We start from the raw sequence: 18732 nt of genomic DNA on the forward strand, positions 1-18732 counted from the left end.
GTTTGTAATTTAGAGTAACTGTGTAGATTTATCAAAGAAAGACAAGAGAGTCAGCAGAAGATGGAGAACAAAAAGTGTCAGCAAAGATGCAAAAATGCAGCTGCAGGTATTTCCCCTCTCTTGCTCCAACTCGCTAAAAGACTATTTCTCTGTGGGCTTTTTTACTCTTTTATTTACATATTCTTCTGACAGTTAAGCATATGCAGTAAAGTATCTGTTTATTTATTTACTTTGTAATTAGATGTAGTTTCTATTATAGCTCCAGTTGATGTGGAAAATGTATTTTTTCAGCATGATCGTAGAGTGTAAGGAAAGTGGGTAAAGTACAAAAAAAGCTTGTCAAGAGTAGTACACATTAATGGCAACAATTTACAGCCATCCCTCCCTCTCTTACTCTCTCTCTCTTTGATTATCTACAGCTGTGGGAGTTTACAGTAATCACAGAAAAGCATACACACACCTGCCCTCTCTGACAAATCAATCACTTTTCACCATCTCCTCATTACAGTCTTTAGCCATGTGTGAAATAGAGAACATGAGCATCCCTGAGCATCTTTTTAAATTACCCTGCAAGGCTTCATTCACACTGAGATCCATTTAAACTCGTTTGTATAGACTCTGCAGAACCCTTATGGGGGCCAGTGAGTAAGTGAAGCATCAAGGTGACATTGACATATTCATTGTCATATTCTTTCTCAATTCTTTTTGTAAAATGCAAAAATTTGGGGGGAAAACATTAAATAGAGTTTTATAACCAATATTCTGACAAAAATTTAAAATAGGTCTAGGCATGTTATTTTGGCCAAAATCACCAGGAAATCTTCATCTTTTGGCTTAACACTTGAACACTGCTACACACTGCTGTTTGCCTATAGTTGACACATACATTGCATATTTGTTTGATTGGTTAGGTCTGGTTTCACTCAAAACATTAATTTTATGAGGTTAGAGTTTTCCAGCTTAAAATTATTCAAGAATTTAACTGAAATAGCTTCTATTTTATGTTGAAAATAGCATGGACTCAATTTTGATTTAAAAGAATATTCTTTTAGCCCCAGTTTACTCGTTTGCTTTCTGATTCTTTATCATAGGGCTCAGTTATCTGGTCATTTGATCACTTTCTGCTTTACAGAGTAAATCAATGAACACTGCTTTTTTGAATAATGCAGTAGCAAAGCAGTTTAGAATCAGAGGAGTCCAGGTGGTTCCTATCCAGAATTGGTAGAACAGACTGCAAATACTAACCCCAGCAAATCATTTTATAAGAAATGTGTATTTTAATGAAAATATTTCTGCTTTATTTTTCTGTGATTTATATCATTTATATTATAATGTGCAAACAACACGAATTTAGTTAATTAAATGTGTAGATTGGCGGCGTCAAGGTAATAATCATGGTTGTGGTTGGTGTGGTACAGTGGCCACAGTACACCATTGGCTTCCATGTGAGAAACCTGGGTTCGATTCCGGGTCTGGGCAACCAATCTGTGCTACACCAATAAGAGTCCTTGGGCAAGACTCCTAACACTGCATTGGCCTACCTGTAACACCAGTTACCTTGTAAGTCGCTCTGGATAAGAGCATCTGCCAGAATGCCATAAATGTAAATAATGTAAATGTAAATACATTTGGTAATTGTGTCCCATGTAATAACATAGCGATTTTTGTTCGAGGAAATGACATGATTTGCTGTATTCTAATGAACATCTGTGTGTGTGTGTGTGTTGGGGGGTTGTCTATGGCATATGCTCTGCAGGTCCCTCTGAGTGCTACCCGGTCTGCAGGGCGTCTCCATTCCTCAAACCCAAACCTATGTGCAGAGTTGGCTGATTACCAGACCCCCGTTGCCCGTCTGACTGATGGCTTAGAAAGTGCCAGTGATTACATCAAACTACAGGAAGATTTCTGCATCATCGCTCAGAAAGGTTGGCTCCAGATGAGACTACCTCATGTCAGCAGCCCTAATTTTTTTTACATCTGTTTTCCACTCTTTCGCTGTTTCGTTAAGAGAGCAATTATTAATGAGCAACAATTTACTGTAGGTGTTCATTAATAAGATTACATGACACTATATTAGCCCTTAGGTTATTCTAAGTTTTACTTGTAGCACAGTAAAATAAAAGTAACTAAAGCAGCTTTAATGACAAAAAAAAAACTGTAATAAACCTTAGCTGTTTATGTAAGTTTGTGTCTGTTGTCATGAAATGCTTATGTAGGTGTTATGTTGCCTACAGTCCTAAATGACAGCTGTGATGGTAAATTATGCTATTTTATAATGTCTTATTTCATATCTTTTGTGTTGTAGTACACTCCTTGCTGAAATCTGCCTTTAACACAGTGGCAATAGAGAAGGAGAAGATTAAGCAAGTGCTGACGGAACAAGAGCAGTCCATCCAATCAGCTCAGATTATGACCTTGCGGCACTCCTTATCACAGGTCAGTCCTGATATTTTCATGTTGCTGCATTTTCATGGTGGTAAAATGTGAATTTTATTCTGGAATGCTGAGCAGAACTACAGGAAATGCCACACAAAGTCACTGAACATTTCCCTAATGCCACAGCATATTTGAAAAAATTGTGCAGCTAATGCTTTATTTGAGCCAGTTTATTTGTTTGTTTATTTTTTTGCACGAAATAATGGACATACTCAAAAATTTAAAAGAAGATAAGTCACACAACAGACAATTACAACCATAAAATCTACTAAACTAACTAACTAAATAATACACCACTAAAACAAAGATTCAGACATGGTGGAAAACTGAGAACATTTAAATTGTTTCTGTTTTTATTTGTTTGAGAAAGTGCACATAAAAAGTGTGGATGCAATTATAAAAAAATCTTTAGTGTTCTTTTTTTCTACACTTCTCAACCATGGCATATTAAATCACTTTTTACTAGAGCTACATTTGTACCCCTACAACTGATTTGCAAGCAGAGGGGAGCAGGTGCCCCTTTAAATTCTTTAAAATGTGTGCACCAGTACAACATGTAGTCTAAAAGTGTCCTTGCCTTGAAGGGAAGATTGTTAATGCAATTATTTGAAAAACTGTTATGCAATGGGCATCTTCATTAATGAAATGGCAAAACACAAAGTGTGAAGCTCAAAACTGCATTATAACATCAGTTTTATATGTAATTACTTTGGTTTGATAATAGTCTGAGTCATCATTGGCTTAAATGCTTTTATTTATTTTTCGGAGCGTAATTGGACATAGCATGAAACGCTGTTTGTAATAGCCAGATATAGGGAGAACATGTTTTGTCATTTCTTAGCATTTTTTTTTACCAGTAATTATCACTAGTTTCTTTCCTTTTTTACATTTTGCACAATTTTTTGATACTATTTCATATGTGGTGTATTCTAAGTTCTAATGGGTCCTTTAACATGTGTTGTGTTAGATGCATTAGTACCTTAGATTAGTTCATTCAGTTAGTGATCAACTATATGTCTGCTAAGCTGAAGATTATGAATTATGCAGCACTGTTTTGTGTCCTCATAGACGGTGAGCAAACACATCAAAACATGAACATTACTCTAAATATATTTCAACTAAAAACGCAGATCTTCCACTCAAGCATTTTCTTTTGTTTAATGTATAATTTTCTTTTGGTTTAGGCCCTGTCTCAGAATGCAGAGCTGAAGACCCGGCTGAATCGTATCCACTCAGAGTCCGTGCTGTCTGACCAGGTGGTCAGTGTCAACATCATCAGCAGTCCTGATGAGGTACATTCCCTCTACTGCCCTTAGTATAGTCTGTTTACAAATGCAAGGTTCACTGTTGTTAATCCAATTTTTATCCAACTTCTTAAACCCTGAAAGCCTGTGTGTCTTAATTTTATCACCGTCTTTAACACCTGTATCTGCTCTAGGTAAATATTGGTTTTATAGTCGCTAATAAAAGGTTTATAGTAATAATAGAGCTAATAACATATTATTACTGCATAAGTATCCAGCAGGTTAAGGGGTTGAATCATAGTTCAGAACTCTACTTAGTATAAAAATGCTGTCTAATTAGTGTTGTCACGATGCCAAAATTATGACATTCGATATGATACCGGCCTAAATATCTCGATACCGATACTGAAACGATACCATCGCAAAAACCTAATACATCAGGAAAATTAATGTACTTTCTCTTCAAGCTGAGTTTGCAAAATCGCTGGTATCTGCTTGTTAAGTGTGACCACACGTGACGTTTCGCTGATTCTGTGTCCTGTCTTTTCTGTGTTCAAGCACATAAAGCACACCCCACAGAAATATTAACATGGTTAAAAACCTAGATTTTGACTGGAAAGTGTTGTTAGGACCATGTTAGAACTCTTTGAGTGTGTCTGTGTGTGACAGGCAAGTGAACAGATACATGTGGGGATCCCACTCACACAGCAGGCCTCCAATGAGAGCAGGCTCTCCATGTCAGAATCAGTCTCTGAGTTCTTTGACGCTCAGGAAGTGCTGTTGTCAGCAAGTTCATCAGAGAATGAGGTGAGTGCATGGGTTGTAAGGGTGTGTGTGTGTGTTCTGTGCAGTGTCCGCAGTGATTTTTTTCCCTGTAAGAACAGCTAGTAGTAAGTGTATTCTGAACCTATAAATCAAATTTGAAAAAATTTGAATACATATATAAGAAAGAATGAATAATGACTACATCTTTATTTTAGAAATTGCAAAATGCACTGTGACACTGTTACACCCCTTGCCTGTATCCATAAAGACTGAAAGAAAATTAAAAAACAAGTGCATTATTAATGTGGGTGTGTGTCTGGCTGTAGTGGTGATGTATTGTTCTGTGAGTGCTTTGTCTATATTGATCATGTCACTGTATCAGGGACATGTAAATGCTGCATTGGGTTATTCCATACTGCAGAGCATCAGTACAACAGTCTGCACACACACACACACAGCAAAAGTGTCAATTAGTCAGCACTGCAGAGAGAGAGCGAGAGAGACATTGAAGGAATATGAAGTGGCTCTGTTCTTTGAGGTCCAAATACATTAAATAAATTCTCTCTATATAACCTTCTGCACTTGACCCTCCCCCAGGCCTCTGATGATGAATCTTACGTCAGTGATGTGAGTGATAACATTTCAGAGGACAACGCCAGTGTCACTGATAACATTTCCAGACAAAGTAAGATCTCTCTCTCTCTCTCTCACTCTCTCTCTCTCTCTCTCTCTCTCTCTCTCTCTCTCTCTCTCTCTCTCATCTTATCCTTGACCCAGAGCCCTCATATCCATTAGAGAAGGTAGTTAATATGATAGAAGGATTTTTCTCTCACACATTTAGATCAGACAATAGACATTTGCATTTAGACACTTTTCCAGCCTGTGCCTTCAAGGTTATCTGTGTGTTTTAGAAGCTCATGTCAGGTCCAGCTCACTTCTATTCAAGTACATTTAAAGTAATATTTACAGTGAGTTGTAATGGCACTCTTCTAAACCTAATCAAACCATCCAATCTAGAAACCTCACCTCAAGTATTAATCATTTATCAGTCCATTACTGAAGGCACTGTGTGCTAAAAATTATTTATCCAGAGTCATGCATCTGTTATTGGGCTAGTTCAGAAAAGTGGTCTTGCACTGTTTTAATCATGATTTTATAGAAATTTGGTTGTGTGAAGTAATTTTTTACAAGATTTATCTTCCATAGCATTTCAGGTTTTCAGTGCTGTGCGTAGACACACTGAATTGTAATTTTGATTCTAAATTGAATCTGAATATTTTATTGTCTTGCATTGTTTACACAAAGAAAATTATATTTATGTCAAATGTTGGTCATTTTTTATTGCAATAAATGGAAAATGCTGTCTTTACAAAATATGCATTGAATATAAATGAATATAATTACATAAATAATGCATACATATAATGACAATATTGTATAGCAACATGACCATAATAATCTTAAACATCAAATGGAGGACAACCCTTGACTCGACTCAGCAGGGGGATACCTCTGTGATAAAGTGGTTAATATTTGTGTCTTGTGTCTACTCCTGGAGCTCCTGATTACCCTCTCAGTAAGCATGCCATGCAATTACAGCAGGAAGAAAGCAAAGAGAGCTCAGAGTGCAGAGGGGAAACTGCCCCAAACATAGGGAGGGCTTTAACATGTAAAAATATCTCTACTTTCTCCAGCCAAGCCTATGATAATGTGCTATTGGTACTGATTCTCAAAGCCCTTTTCACAATCCTTCTAAAACAGACACAGTTTGATACAATGTAATTCCTTATGATCCGAGTGCCAGCAAAATTTAAACAGCAGCAACACATAGAGGCTAGCAACATGTGTGTTTTTTCCCACAGTTTAAGCCTGGGATATTGGACATTTTATCTGAGATCACATTGCTCATAAACTTTGGGCAATCTTTTTTTTTTTTTTTTGATATATTTTCTTCATCACAACATACATCTTTCTCTATTCCTCTAATTCTCTCTGTCTATTGCTCTCACTCTTTCTTCTGATTCCATATTAAGTCATTTATATGATTATTAGAGGAATATATAGCAGTAAATTGCATAAAGAAATTAGGATTTTGGATTACTGGATGAACATCTGCTGTTACTGCTAATTTGAATGGTAGAAATACAGGGGTTGGACAATGAAACTGAAACACCTGTCATTTTAGACCACAATAATTTATTAGTATGGTGTAGAGCCTCCTTTTGCGGCCAATACAGTGTCAATTTGTCTTGGGAATGACATATACAAGTCCTGCACAGTGGTCAGAGGGGTTTTAAGTCATTTTTCTTGCAGGATAGTGGCCAGGTCTCTACATGATGCTGGTGGAGCAAAACGTTTCCTGACTCGCTCCTCCAAAACACCCCAAAGTGGCTCAATAATATTTAGATCTGGTGACTGTGCAGGCCATGGGAGATGTTCAACCTCCCTTTCATGTTCATCAAACCAATCTTTCACCAGTCTTGCTGTGTGTATTGGTGCATTGTCATCCTGATACACGGCACCGCCTTCAGGACACAATGTTTGAACCATTGGATGCACATGGTCTTACTGGTGCAATGTGCAGTTAATGAAGATTGGCCACCAGGCTGCTCCAATTTAGTCATGAAACCTCCCACACTAAAATGACAGGTGTTTCAGTTTCATTGTCTAACCCCTGTATAATCTGTGTATCAGCAAATTTCTCAAGTTTAGAAGATGTGACTATAAAGGTTACTCTCTCTAGGATCAATACTTATGCAGTAGTAACAAACCCTGTATATCTTCATCACAGTGCCAAATGGAGACCTGGCAGGAGGTGCATTCCGTAATGGCCGGAGGACATGTTTACCCGCCCCTTCCCCTGACATCTCCAACATTAACCTGTGGAACATTTTGAGGAATAACATTGGCAAAGACCTGTCCAAGGTGTCCATGCCTGTAGAATTGAATGAGCCCCTAAACACTCTGCAGCATATGTGTGAAGAGCTGGAGTACACAGAGCTGCTGGACAAAGCAGCTGAGACAGATGACACTTACGAACGCATGGTACACTACAAGTTCTCATTCTGAATCTTGAACAACTGTGTTGTAGAGCATCTGAAGTTACCAAATTTGTATGTACATTTCTTTTGCAACATAAATAATATTAATTTTCTACTGTAGTTTAAGGTGCAAAATGTTCAGTATTGTGCAAAAATGTATTCAATTTCAAGTCAAAACTGTCTGTCGAGCCATTCACTTTAAAGGAGATATTTCTGAGGACACTCTCCAAATCCAATGATAAAAAAAATGTAATTAAAAAATGGGACTTTAGCAAGCATGCCTGCCCTGGTAGAAGACTCTTCCCATCTGAGAAACAAGGGGAAAATAGCTGTATTAACTGGAGATTAATAATATCCACTTTATTTCAGAAGGAGGTGTCTTTCGGCTATAAAATAGAATAATGCATCCGAGCATAGAACAAGGCCAAGAAAAGAAACTGCATTAGTGAACTGTAAAAGTTCAGTGGGAGGAGCGTCATACACACACACGTACACAGAAAAATAAAGGACAAAGTAATTTCACCTACAGAAAGGCATTAACTGCCTAGAGCACGTACATATATTCCTCAAGCATTAGAGGTGCATGTGTATGTGTGTAGGGTTGTCTGCCTTTTTTAAGGGAATGAAGCCTCTGTGAGGTAAATCTCCTTATGCTGCCTCTGTCTTAATGTCCTTTTTACTTCACTGTAGCATAGCTTTGTTTTAGCTGCAAACTGCATTCAAATTACCCTTTCTCTTGTGTCCTTCCATATATGAGCAATAAGTCATTTTTACAAACAAAAAAAAAAACAGCAAAAATACTTGAGTTTATCTTATAAGCTATAACTGACATATGAGGAAGAAACCAGCTGCCTTATATTTAGCAACATGCTTTTTAAATTCAAAATTCAAAAGTAGTCATTACTGTGGAAAATCATAAAATGCAAGTCACACAGTGTTTTTTTTCTTATTGCTATATTAAAATAAATAATTTGTGGCAAAATTAAATGCAAACTTCTATTACATTGATTTCACAACACTTGAACCCTTTACTGAAAAAATTGGGATTTGCATTATGAATACGAAATTCTTGTCAGAGCTGGATACAGTAAACCTTAAAATATAAACAACTGTACTGCTTTCCACCATACTTGAATGCACACGAGATTACATTTAAACACTGACATGCAGATAAAATGCCAAAATAAAAGGACCTGTTATAATGCTTTAATTGGCCTAAAATAATTAAATGCTGAATTAATCATCAAAATTGAACTACCTTAAAATGCAATTTGCAAAGCACATGATTAGTATTTCATCAAGGAGCAATGCAATACTCATGCAATAAAGAAATATAATCACTGTCCAATTGTAATCCTCTACTTAATTTGGGGCCTTCCTCTAAATATTCCTCTCAGTATACTTCAATCAGAATAACTGAAAATTACTAAATTACTAAAGCCAATAAACAGGCTTTAACATTTCCCAGACATTTCCTCTTGAAGTGGAGTTTGTTGGATTTATTTAATGGGAATGCCTCTGTTGTTTATGACTGTCAATGTAGCTATAAACTGTGTATGTGTAAAACCTACTTTTATTTAATGACTGACTAGCTGGTGTATATCCCCTGCTGGGGTGTTTTTGTTTGTGTGTGTGTAGGCGCTGGTTGCTGCGTTTGCTGTCTCAGCATACTCATCTACATATTACCGTGCAGGCAGTAAGCCCTTTAACCCCATATTGGGAGAGACTTATGAATGTATCCGTGAGGACAAAGGCTTCTGCTTTTTCTCTGAACAGGTATTCCATTTATTTCTCGCTTCATTAGGATCAGTGCTAATACTTCTAAATAAATAAATAAAATTCTGGACAATAGGCTCCATACCCACCACGTCCAGTTCTGAAAGTTGTTGATAAAGGGTTCAATTTGAACTTTTACAAACAGATTCACATTCCTGAAGTTGGAATTAAGTTTTGTAACACCAGTGGTAAAATACCTAAAAATTACTGCAGTCGTCCAATGAAGGACATTGTACTTAAACTTGTGGGTCATTCACTCCAGATTGATGTTTGTATATTAGACTGAAAATAAGTAATTTAAATCCACCATTTTTGCTGAGTAGAATGACATTCTGTGTGTGTGTGTGTGTGTGTGTGTGAGTGTGAGATGTAAAAAGCACCTGTCCTCTGGCATAGAATCTCCTCTGTGTGATATTAAAAGGGCCTTTGTCAGCAGTGCACTATCCCCTGTTGGCACTCTGGTTGTGTGTGCATGTGCATGTCCATGTCTGTGTATCTGTGAAATACAGAGAATATATGAGTCAGATTTTTGACTGTTACTGTTGTGAACAGTTCACTAGAATGTTAAATTTGTTTTCCGAATGGCCTGGGTATACAGTATAAAGCATATACTGTTCTATGAATGTTGTATGATTTTTCACATTACAGATTTACATAAAGGTGTTCCACATAATACACTGTGATTCTGTATTCTTAATATTCCATATTAAGCGACCCACTCGTATTAAAGATAACCCACTATCATTCTTTTCCTTATTTCTGTTACTTAATTACAGTTTACAGTTTTCTTCCTTCAAGGCCACAGAATTGTGTTTTGCATGAAATGGATGTACAAAGTTTAAGGGTTAAGCAGCTGTAGTAAATGTACTCGTAAATAGAAGAGTGCGAACATGGTTGTTAATATAAGCTGTCATTTTTACTCTGGTCATGTATGTATCTCTTTCTGTCCTTCACTGTTCAGGTGAGTCACCACCCTCCAATCTCTGCCTGCCACTGTGAGTCCAAAAACTTCACATTCTGGCAAGGTAAGACTGGTCTTTTCATCTGAGTTCTCCTCTTCTTAATCATGTGACATTTTCTTTAATGTGATGCCTTATTGTGAGACCAGTACAGTAAATACTATACATTTGGGTATTCCTTATGCTCAATAGCTTTATCATGTAAGTAATATTTCAGCTGTTAAAAACAATCAAATATGGATTTCCCTAGATGTACTCCTATCAGTGCAGTAGTATAACATGCATTAAAATATTGTATGTTTATTTATGAAAATGGTTATTAATAATTTGTCAATTTCTTCTGTAAATCACACATCACATAACCTTGTAATGGAGAATCAAAGATATTTGTTGTCTGTAAATAAGCCTGTTTATGCTTCATGTGTGTTTTAATGTTGTGATAGATATCAGATGGAAGAATAAGTTCTGGGGGAAGTCTATGGAAATCCTCCCCATCGGCACAATCAATGTAATGTTGCCCAGGTACAGAATCATACAAAATGTCTGCTACCCTTCTCCAGATTTTTTTTATTTATTATAATTATTGAAAACTTAAAGATAAATAATTTTTGTAATTGTTTTTAAAATTGATAGTTAAATATGTTCATATTGGCTGTATTCTTAACAGTGCTAAGGCTTGCCTCTATGTTGTGTGTTCATAGTTATGGTGACCACTATGAGTGGAATAAGGTGACCACCTGTGTGCACAATATTCTGAGTGGAAGGAGGTGGATAGAGCATTATGGAGAGATCACTATCAGAAACACCAAGAGCAGTTCCTGCATCTGCAAACTTACTTTCATCAAGGTATTGAACAAAACACAAACCCATTTCAAGTCGCCACTCACCACTTAGAGGTCTGCGTGACTGCAGGAGTTCCCCAGGACATAAAAAATGTATAAAAACTCAGTCTAATAATAATCTTGGAATAGTTTTCTTGCATAATTAGTATAAGACAAAATAGTTAACAATCAGTAAGAAAGTTATAAACTCATTTCAAATACTTGCAAAGCAACATGAACCCCACATGAATTGTTCATTATTGGTGAGTTGTGTAGCATAGTATGCGCTTACCTTATCTGAGAACTGAACACCAGTCTCCAGTGTAGTGCGCCATGTCGCTGCCCATTTTCATTCATCTCTCTCTCTCTGTGTGTGTGTGTGTGTGTGTGTAGGGGAACTACTGGAGCTCCAGTGTGAATGAAGTGCAAGGCTTTGTGATGGACCAGGAGGGGAAAGTGGTTCACAGGCTCTTTGGGAAATGGCATGAGGGTCTTTACTGTGGCATCCCACCCTCAGCTAAATGCATCTGGAGACCAGGTATATATGCCTTTGGCTGAAGAAGGGTCTAGTCTAGCTATCCAAAAGTATCCAGATACCAATTTTTTTTTCTTCTTAATAATAAAAGATGGTAAAGTTGGAAAATATCCACTTTAACACAGCCTCTTGAAAGGCTTGGCAACGAGATGTCCAAGCATTTGAAATCCAAGGATAGTAGCCCATAGGCGTCTTGGCGGCTCACTGTTTGAGGCAGACACCTGTGGCTGGAGTAACACCCATGTTTGAGTGATAAATTAAATTGCAAATAAAGTTATTTAATTTAATTTTTAATTTTGTCATGACATTGGTGTTTTCGATTCAATTTTAATTTGGGCAGGATTTACCTCCAATAATTTTTGGCCAAACATACAACACAAAGTCTGTACCTTCGAGTGAAATGCAGTCACAAGGCTTGATCACGTCAGTGTGATCAGAGACTTTTAAGGATTAAAGTTCCCTCTTCATCACACACATTGGAACACTTAAAGCAGAGCCATTTTAATCAAATACATTTTATTATGCTGCAAGCATTTTCTTTGAAATACCTAGTGCTGTCAAACCACACTTGTATTGTATATGTTTTATTTGCTGAAATTAGACCCTAAGGGGTATTGATTTTTACAATTTAAAAAGCAATAACAGCCAGGGGAGTGTACAATATGACCTTCATCAGACTGTATTTATTACGTTCAGTAATTAAAGACTTTAGACAGTCATTGATGTATTCATAGGGCTCTAGTGGGCACTGACTGACAGTCTACAAAATGACCCGGAGGTATCATTTAAAAAAAGCATTTGAAAACTGTTTATGAACAAGAGTGCTTCAGGCTCTTTCCTAGCAGCATACAGTGTGTGAGCAGCTGAATTTCAGCCTAAACTGCTGTAATTGGTTTGAAGATTCAAACTGGGTGGTGGGTTAAGGGTAAAACTGAAGGGTAGATTTCAAAATTTTAGCATTAATAATTTTTCATGTATTTGACATCCCAAAAAATATCAAGTCAGACATTGGATTTTACCTGTGTGGTGTATGTTATTGCAGGCTCCATGCCTACAGACTATGAACTCTACTATGGGTTCACCAGATTTGCTATTGAGCTGAATGAGCTTTGTCCTGAGATGAGGGATCTGTTGCCATCTACAGATGCTCGGTTCAGACCAGACCAGAGGTACACACACACACACTCACTCACATACAGAAAAAAATCAAACCAGACATGAAACCACACATCCCCTACTCATCCACCCACACTCATTACTCTGCAGTCAAATACCTCTTGCCAATAGATCAAAAGCTGTTTGCTTCTGCCATCTTGTGGTGAAGACAGATGCTACGAATTCATGTTTGTCACAAATACCAAAAAAGCACAGTTCTACATGTTTTGGGGAAAAAATAAATGAAGGAAGGAAGGAAATAAAAACAATGTACAAGTAAGGAGTGATCATTTTATAATAGTCCTAATTTGTAAATATAAATTTATGTCTATGTGCATCAGTCACAGTCACACAGCTCCAAGGTGACTGTCTGTGTGGAGTTGGTGTGTTCTCCCCGTGTCTGTGTGGGTTTCCTCCAGGTGCTCCTGTTTGGTAGGTGGATTGGCAACTCAAAAGTGTCCGTAGGTGTGAGTGTGTGTGTGAGTGAATGTGTGTGTGTTGCCTTGTGAAGGACTGGCTCGCCCTCCAGGGTGTGCTCCTGCCTTGCGCCCAGTGATTCCGGGTAGGCTCCGGACCCACCGAGACCCTGAATTGTTACAGAGAATGAATGAATGAATGAATGAATGAATGAAAATTAGGTCTATATGGCTTTATGTAGTTGACCCATTTTCCCAGTGTGAAGCATACTGTTCCATTTTATGGGTGACAGATGCTGTTATCTCTTCAATTTTGTAAATATCCATTGTAATTTCCTTTAAAGTATGTACAGTGTTTATAACCACTTCCTAGCAAGAGTCTTTTTATCAGCCATCAACAATATATTCATTAAATATTTATCTTTTTTCAGACGTTGTTGAGAAAACATATGATCTTATTTTTCAGGTGTATTTCACTAATAGAGGTATCTTGTAGGATATTGTTTAGCCCTTTCCATTAATCTACAACAGGGAAGTCCCAAAAAAAGTTATTGGTTTGCATTTTTTTTTCGCTGTTTCTCCAGCAGATAGAGATGCTTTTATTATATTTATATTGAATTTGAGAGGGCTTAATAAAGTACCCTATGATGTTTTTCAAGTGAAATTCTTTTCATTTTTTTTTAAACTGGTACAATTTTTTTGTTTGTGTGTTTGGGACTGCCTCGCTACTGAAGACTATTGGTGAGAGATACATAACATCCTACAAGAAATCTTTATATGTGAAATACCATTAGAGTGTAAGACTATATATAGGATGTATACCTCAACAATGGCTGAAAAAAAGATAATATGAATGTAGTTTTGGTGGTTGCTAAAAAAGCTTATTAGGAAATCCTTATCAAGAGAGTCCTCAACTATAAATACATAAATAGAAAGTACAATAGATGTTTACAAAATGGAACAGATAACAGAATCTGTTAACAATGATGTGGAAAATTTTGCTTCACACCAGGAAAAATGAGTCAAGTATGTAATAATCAACAATCTGATTGTACTTTTACACATTAAAAACTAAATTTACAAAGTGATCGCTCTCTATAGGTATATATTTCTGAGTAATTCCCCCTCACACATTTGTATTGAGCTGGTATCTGTGAGAAACATGAGTGTGTAATAAGTGTCTACATTCTCTGAAATGTAACTATCTGATACAGAATTCCAGTTAAAAAAGATTTAACAGACTTGTATACATATGAGAGACAATACTGTTAACAATATATCAGTTCTATCAAATGTGAACTTTTTCATTAATTCATTCATTGTCTGTAAGCGCTTATCCAGTTCAGCATCACGGTGGGTCCAGAGCCTACCCGGAATCGCTGGGCGCAAGGCAGCAACACACCCTGGAGGGAGCGCCAGTCCTTCACAGGGCGACACACACTCACAACTATGGACACTTTTGAGGTCACCAATCCACCTACTAACGGAGCACCCGGAGGAAACTCACGTGAACACGGGGAGAACACACAAAACCCCTCACAGACAAGTCACCCGGAGCGGGGCTTAAACCCACTACCCTAGGACCTTGGAGCTGTGTGACAGTGACTCTACAACGCCACCATGCCGCCCATAAATATGAACTTGCCTCAGATAGATTTTTACTATTAACTTAGTCTAACACCTATAAATAAGGCTATACCAATTTCAAAACTGGGCCACGTTTGTTCTTTCATTTTTTTGTATAGGTACTGTTGTTCATTTTGCTGTCCACCCTTAAATCTACTATCTAATATATTCATTCATATTCTGTAACCACTTATTTAGTTCAGGGTCACTGTGGATCTGGAGTCTACCAGGAATCACTGAGTGCAAGGCAGAGGCGATTGCTCTAAGACTGCAAGGGAAGCTCAGCTTCCCCTAAAATGTCAAAAAATAAGTGATCAAATATATACTGTTGTGTGTACATGTCATTGAATTAATATGCACTACAACGCGCTCAACTTTTGTTCAGAATCAGCTTCTTATCACTGGTAAAGACGCGGCTTTCCTCTCAATCATTCCCGCACTTCACAGTGATTTAAACAGCGTCCACAGAGTTCAATAGCGAAGCAGTGAAAGGCAGCGAAACGAGACGAGTCATTGGATAAATGCTGGGCTTTGTCCCGCCCATCGCACGCTCAGCGTCTCTGGGGGTCTATGGGGCAGTGGGCTGGCCCGGACGCTCAGCTTCTGCATGATGATTGGATGATCTGTCTGAGGCTGTATCCCTTTTTGATTGACAGCGAAATGAGCGAATCAGCGATCCTTTGGTGTAAAGATCCTTGCGAGCATTATATTTTCATTCTGTTCTGCGTTGAACCGGAGACTTTCTTAATTCTCTTAGCAGCATTTTCTTTGTTAAAAACGACTAGCGACAAATCAAGCTTATATTTCTGGTGGGTTTTTTTTTGTAGCTGCTTGTGTTTAGAGACTGACTTCTATCACACTTTCTGACTTCTATCGCAGTTTCTGACCAGCGGGTGCTGCTGAGCCCCTCCACCGTCACAAAGCACTCACAGGCGGACACACTTCACATGGGCCAAGACCGTTTAAGCAGCCTAGCTCTGCTGGCCATTGAGAGGACACTAGTCAAGTCACTGGAAAAGACCCCTTGTTGGTACGACAGGGTCACAGATCATTTTCTTGAAAAGGAACGAAGGGTAGAATTTACGTATAAATAAACCGACACATTTTATAATGTAGGCCGAAATTAAGCTTCCCTTCCTTGAAAGACCAGCATCCGCCACTGATGCAAGGCAGGAACTCACCCTTGGTGGGGAGTCAGTCCATCGCAGGGCACCAAACACTCAAATGTTCACTCACACCTATGGACACTTTTGCACTGCCAATCCACTTGGCAGGGGGGCATGAAACCCAAATCCCTATAACCCTTTATATGTGAGACAGTCACACTACCTGTCGAGCTTGTTACAATGTCTCTTTACTGTTTATATTTTTTGACACATAAAATGTTCACCCTTCTAAAAATGTATGATGCTAAAACATAATGTACACTGCATGACCAAAATAATGTTGACAAACAGATTCTGCTATTCTGGGAAGCCTTTACAGTGGAAATTATGAGGATTTGATTGCATTTAGGGCGGCACGGTGGTGTAGCAGATAGTGTCGCAGTCACACAGCTCCAGGGGCCTGGAGGTTGTGAGTTCGATTCCCGCTCCGGGTGACTGTCTGTGAGGAGTGTGGTGTGTTCTCCCCGTGTCTGCGTGGGTTTCCTCTGGGTGCTCCGGTTTCCTCCCACAGTCCAAAAACACACGTTGGTAGGTGGATTGGCGACTCAAAAGTGTCCGTAGGTGTGAATGTGTGTGTCGCCCTGTGAAGGACTGGCGCCCCCTCCAGGGTGTATTCCCGCCTTGCGCCCAATGATCCACGGTAGGCTCTGGACCCACCCTGAACAGGATAAGCGGTTACAGATAATGAATGAATGAATGATTGCATTTAGCTATGAGCATTATTGAGGTCAGTTACTGTTGTCCACCTAATGATAAAAGCTGTCAGCAAACATTGGGACATAGTGTCTATAAATGAAAAAAATTACAGGTAGGACACCGTGAATTCATGTGACTCTTTACTGTACTGTAACACAGGTATCTAGAGGAGGGAAAGGTGGAATTAGCGGCAGCTGAGAAACAGAGGATTGAAGATCTACAGCGAGCCAGGAGGAAGTGGCATGAAGAGAACAACACCAAACACCAGCCGCACTTTTTTAAGTGGGCCTCTTTTCTTTGGTTCTATTCATGGCTTTAACAACTTGAAAGCAACACATAGCTTCACCGTCTGCTTTGTACATTATTAATTTAGCCTTATTATGCCTTTGGTCATATTCTCATGAATTTCACTTTTTTTCTGAAACAAATGACTCAATTAGGAATTTGCTGTTGTAGGAATTTGTGTATGTGGAACTTGCAGATTATGCAAGTAGTTTTTGTATTAATTTTTTGACAGTATATGGTAGTTTTAATCATGATTTTCATTCACAGGAAAGTTGTGGACTCTAACCAGAGAGAGAGGTGGGTGTCTAATAACACCTACTGGGAGTTGCGCAAGGACCCAGGCTTCCAGAAGATGGAAAACCTTCAACTGTGGTAGCATCAGAATACCCTTACGAAACATATCACCATAGCTACAGACTGTAGAAGCTTTACCTATGCACAATACTGCTTACAGTGAAGCGCAGTGGGACGGAACTTACTGACAACTTTGGCCCGGCTCCAGACATCACACACCGAAGAAAGCAAATGATAAGTGAAGAGGGATTCTGCTCATCATTACACTGGCCCACCCCTCTCAGAATCCCCCTCACCATAGTAACAGGCAGAGACAGGGTCATTATCTTGGCAACCGCCTCAGTTGTAGAGCTATACTAACGAAGCCTGTTGGGCTTTCTGTTACGTCCTTGCCTTAAGAAGCCGCTTCTTATCAAAATAGTTTTACGGTTTTAGTCGAACCCCTTTTAATTTCTTCAAGTGCTCTGATATAGATCTGACCGTCTCAGTTACATATACAGTATCTACAAAATATCTTGCATGTTTAGATGGCAGCTTTCATTGGCATATGCTATAACTTGTCAAAACATCATTTGTAGTTTTAAAATGTGACGGTATTTTTATAAAATGTCAGCGCTGAGCAGTTCTTTGTGTATCCTTCTGCACTATAGAACGAAACTGACCAGCCTGTCCCATTCATGATTTCACAAAAGGAGACGTTCCTTTTTCATTTAGCCCCATCTGCTAACTTTTAGCCGTGTCCAGAGACTAAGGACTAGACGTTCCTCAGTGAGGTTTGTGGCTTAGTTCAGTGATTCAAAATAATATTTTTTATTAGGTTTCGTAATGTTCTTTTAGAATGCCTAACGCTTCCAAAGATTCTGACCCTTTGCAGAGGGCTGACGTAGACAGCAAACCAACTCTGCTGCTCCAGGGCCTTTGAGAAGCCCATTTCTTCTGCCCCTGCTTTGAGAAGTTATTCTTACAAAATACAGCCTGCATTTTTCTGTCTGTATGGATTTTAAGCTTCATATGCCTCACTGAGAGGAATCATGTAATGTTATAAATTAATATTCACTTACTTTTACATTTATTCCTTTGGCAGTCACATTTATCACAAGCAGTGTACAGTGGATAAAAGATACATATATTCTACAACTGCACATTTTTGTGATGTAAAGCCAGAATGTACAATTATGTAATATTTTTCATTTTTAATGGGGACATGACATCAACTAAATTTAAGACAAAATATATTATATAATATATAAAGTATATAATCAATATAATGTAATTAATTTCTAGAAAATACAACTGAAAATAAAAACCCCATATTGCCTAAGTAGCATATGTGAGCACACTTTTTTTAGGGAGTTGTTTAGGTAGTTCATAATTAACAATCATATTGTTCAACTGATTTCTAAAGATAAGCAGCATACATCTGCTTTCAGTAAAAGTAATCCTTGTTTAGAGGTACCCCAGGACTTCTGGTAATCCTCTCTGTAATGTTTCATGCAGCTGATTTTTATGATGCCATA

General features: G+C 38.1%; 1 protein-coding gene across 4 annotated transcripts in view; it reads left to right on the plus strand.

Moving 5' to 3' along the window:
- osbpl6 (oxysterol binding protein-like 6) overlaps window positions 1-18415 on the plus strand; it is a 57091-nt gene extending 38676 nt beyond the window's left edge. For 2 of the 4 annotated variants that reach the window (XM_066686395.1, XM_066686396.1), the window contains exons 9-23: window positions 14-106; window positions 1757-1925; window positions 2306-2436; window positions 3621-3728; window positions 4350-4487; window positions 5043-5130; window positions 7237-7490; window positions 9125-9262; window positions 10224-10287; window positions 10665-10743; window positions 10923-11067; window positions 11436-11580; window positions 12620-12746; window positions 16796-16918; window positions 17189-18415. In XM_066686395.1, coding sequence (XP_066542492.1) covers window positions 14-106; window positions 1757-1925; window positions 2306-2436; window positions 3621-3728; window positions 4350-4487; window positions 5043-5130; window positions 7237-7490; window positions 9125-9262; window positions 10224-10287; window positions 10665-10743; window positions 10923-11067; window positions 11436-11580; window positions 12620-12746; window positions 16796-16918; window positions 17189-17297 — 1911 coding nt within the window. In that variant the 3' untranslated portion in view covers window positions 17298-18415. The remainder of the gene's footprint in view (window positions 1-13; window positions 107-1756; window positions 1926-2305; window positions 2437-3620; window positions 3729-4349; window positions 4488-5042; window positions 5131-7236; window positions 7491-9124; window positions 9263-10223; window positions 10288-10664; window positions 10744-10922; window positions 11068-11435; window positions 11581-12619; window positions 12747-16795; window positions 16919-17188) is intronic. The other 2 variants (XM_066686397.1, XM_066686398.1) reach the window with 1 other exon arrangement.
- Window positions 18416-18732: the final 317 nt, after the last annotated feature.

The sequence above is a fragment of the Hoplias malabaricus genome, chromosome 12 (assembly GCF_029633855.1).
Source record: "Hoplias malabaricus isolate fHopMal1 chromosome 12, fHopMal1.hap1, whole genome shotgun sequence".
NCBI classification, from domain to species: Eukaryota; Metazoa; Chordata; class Actinopteri; order Characiformes; family Erythrinidae; genus Hoplias; species Hoplias malabaricus.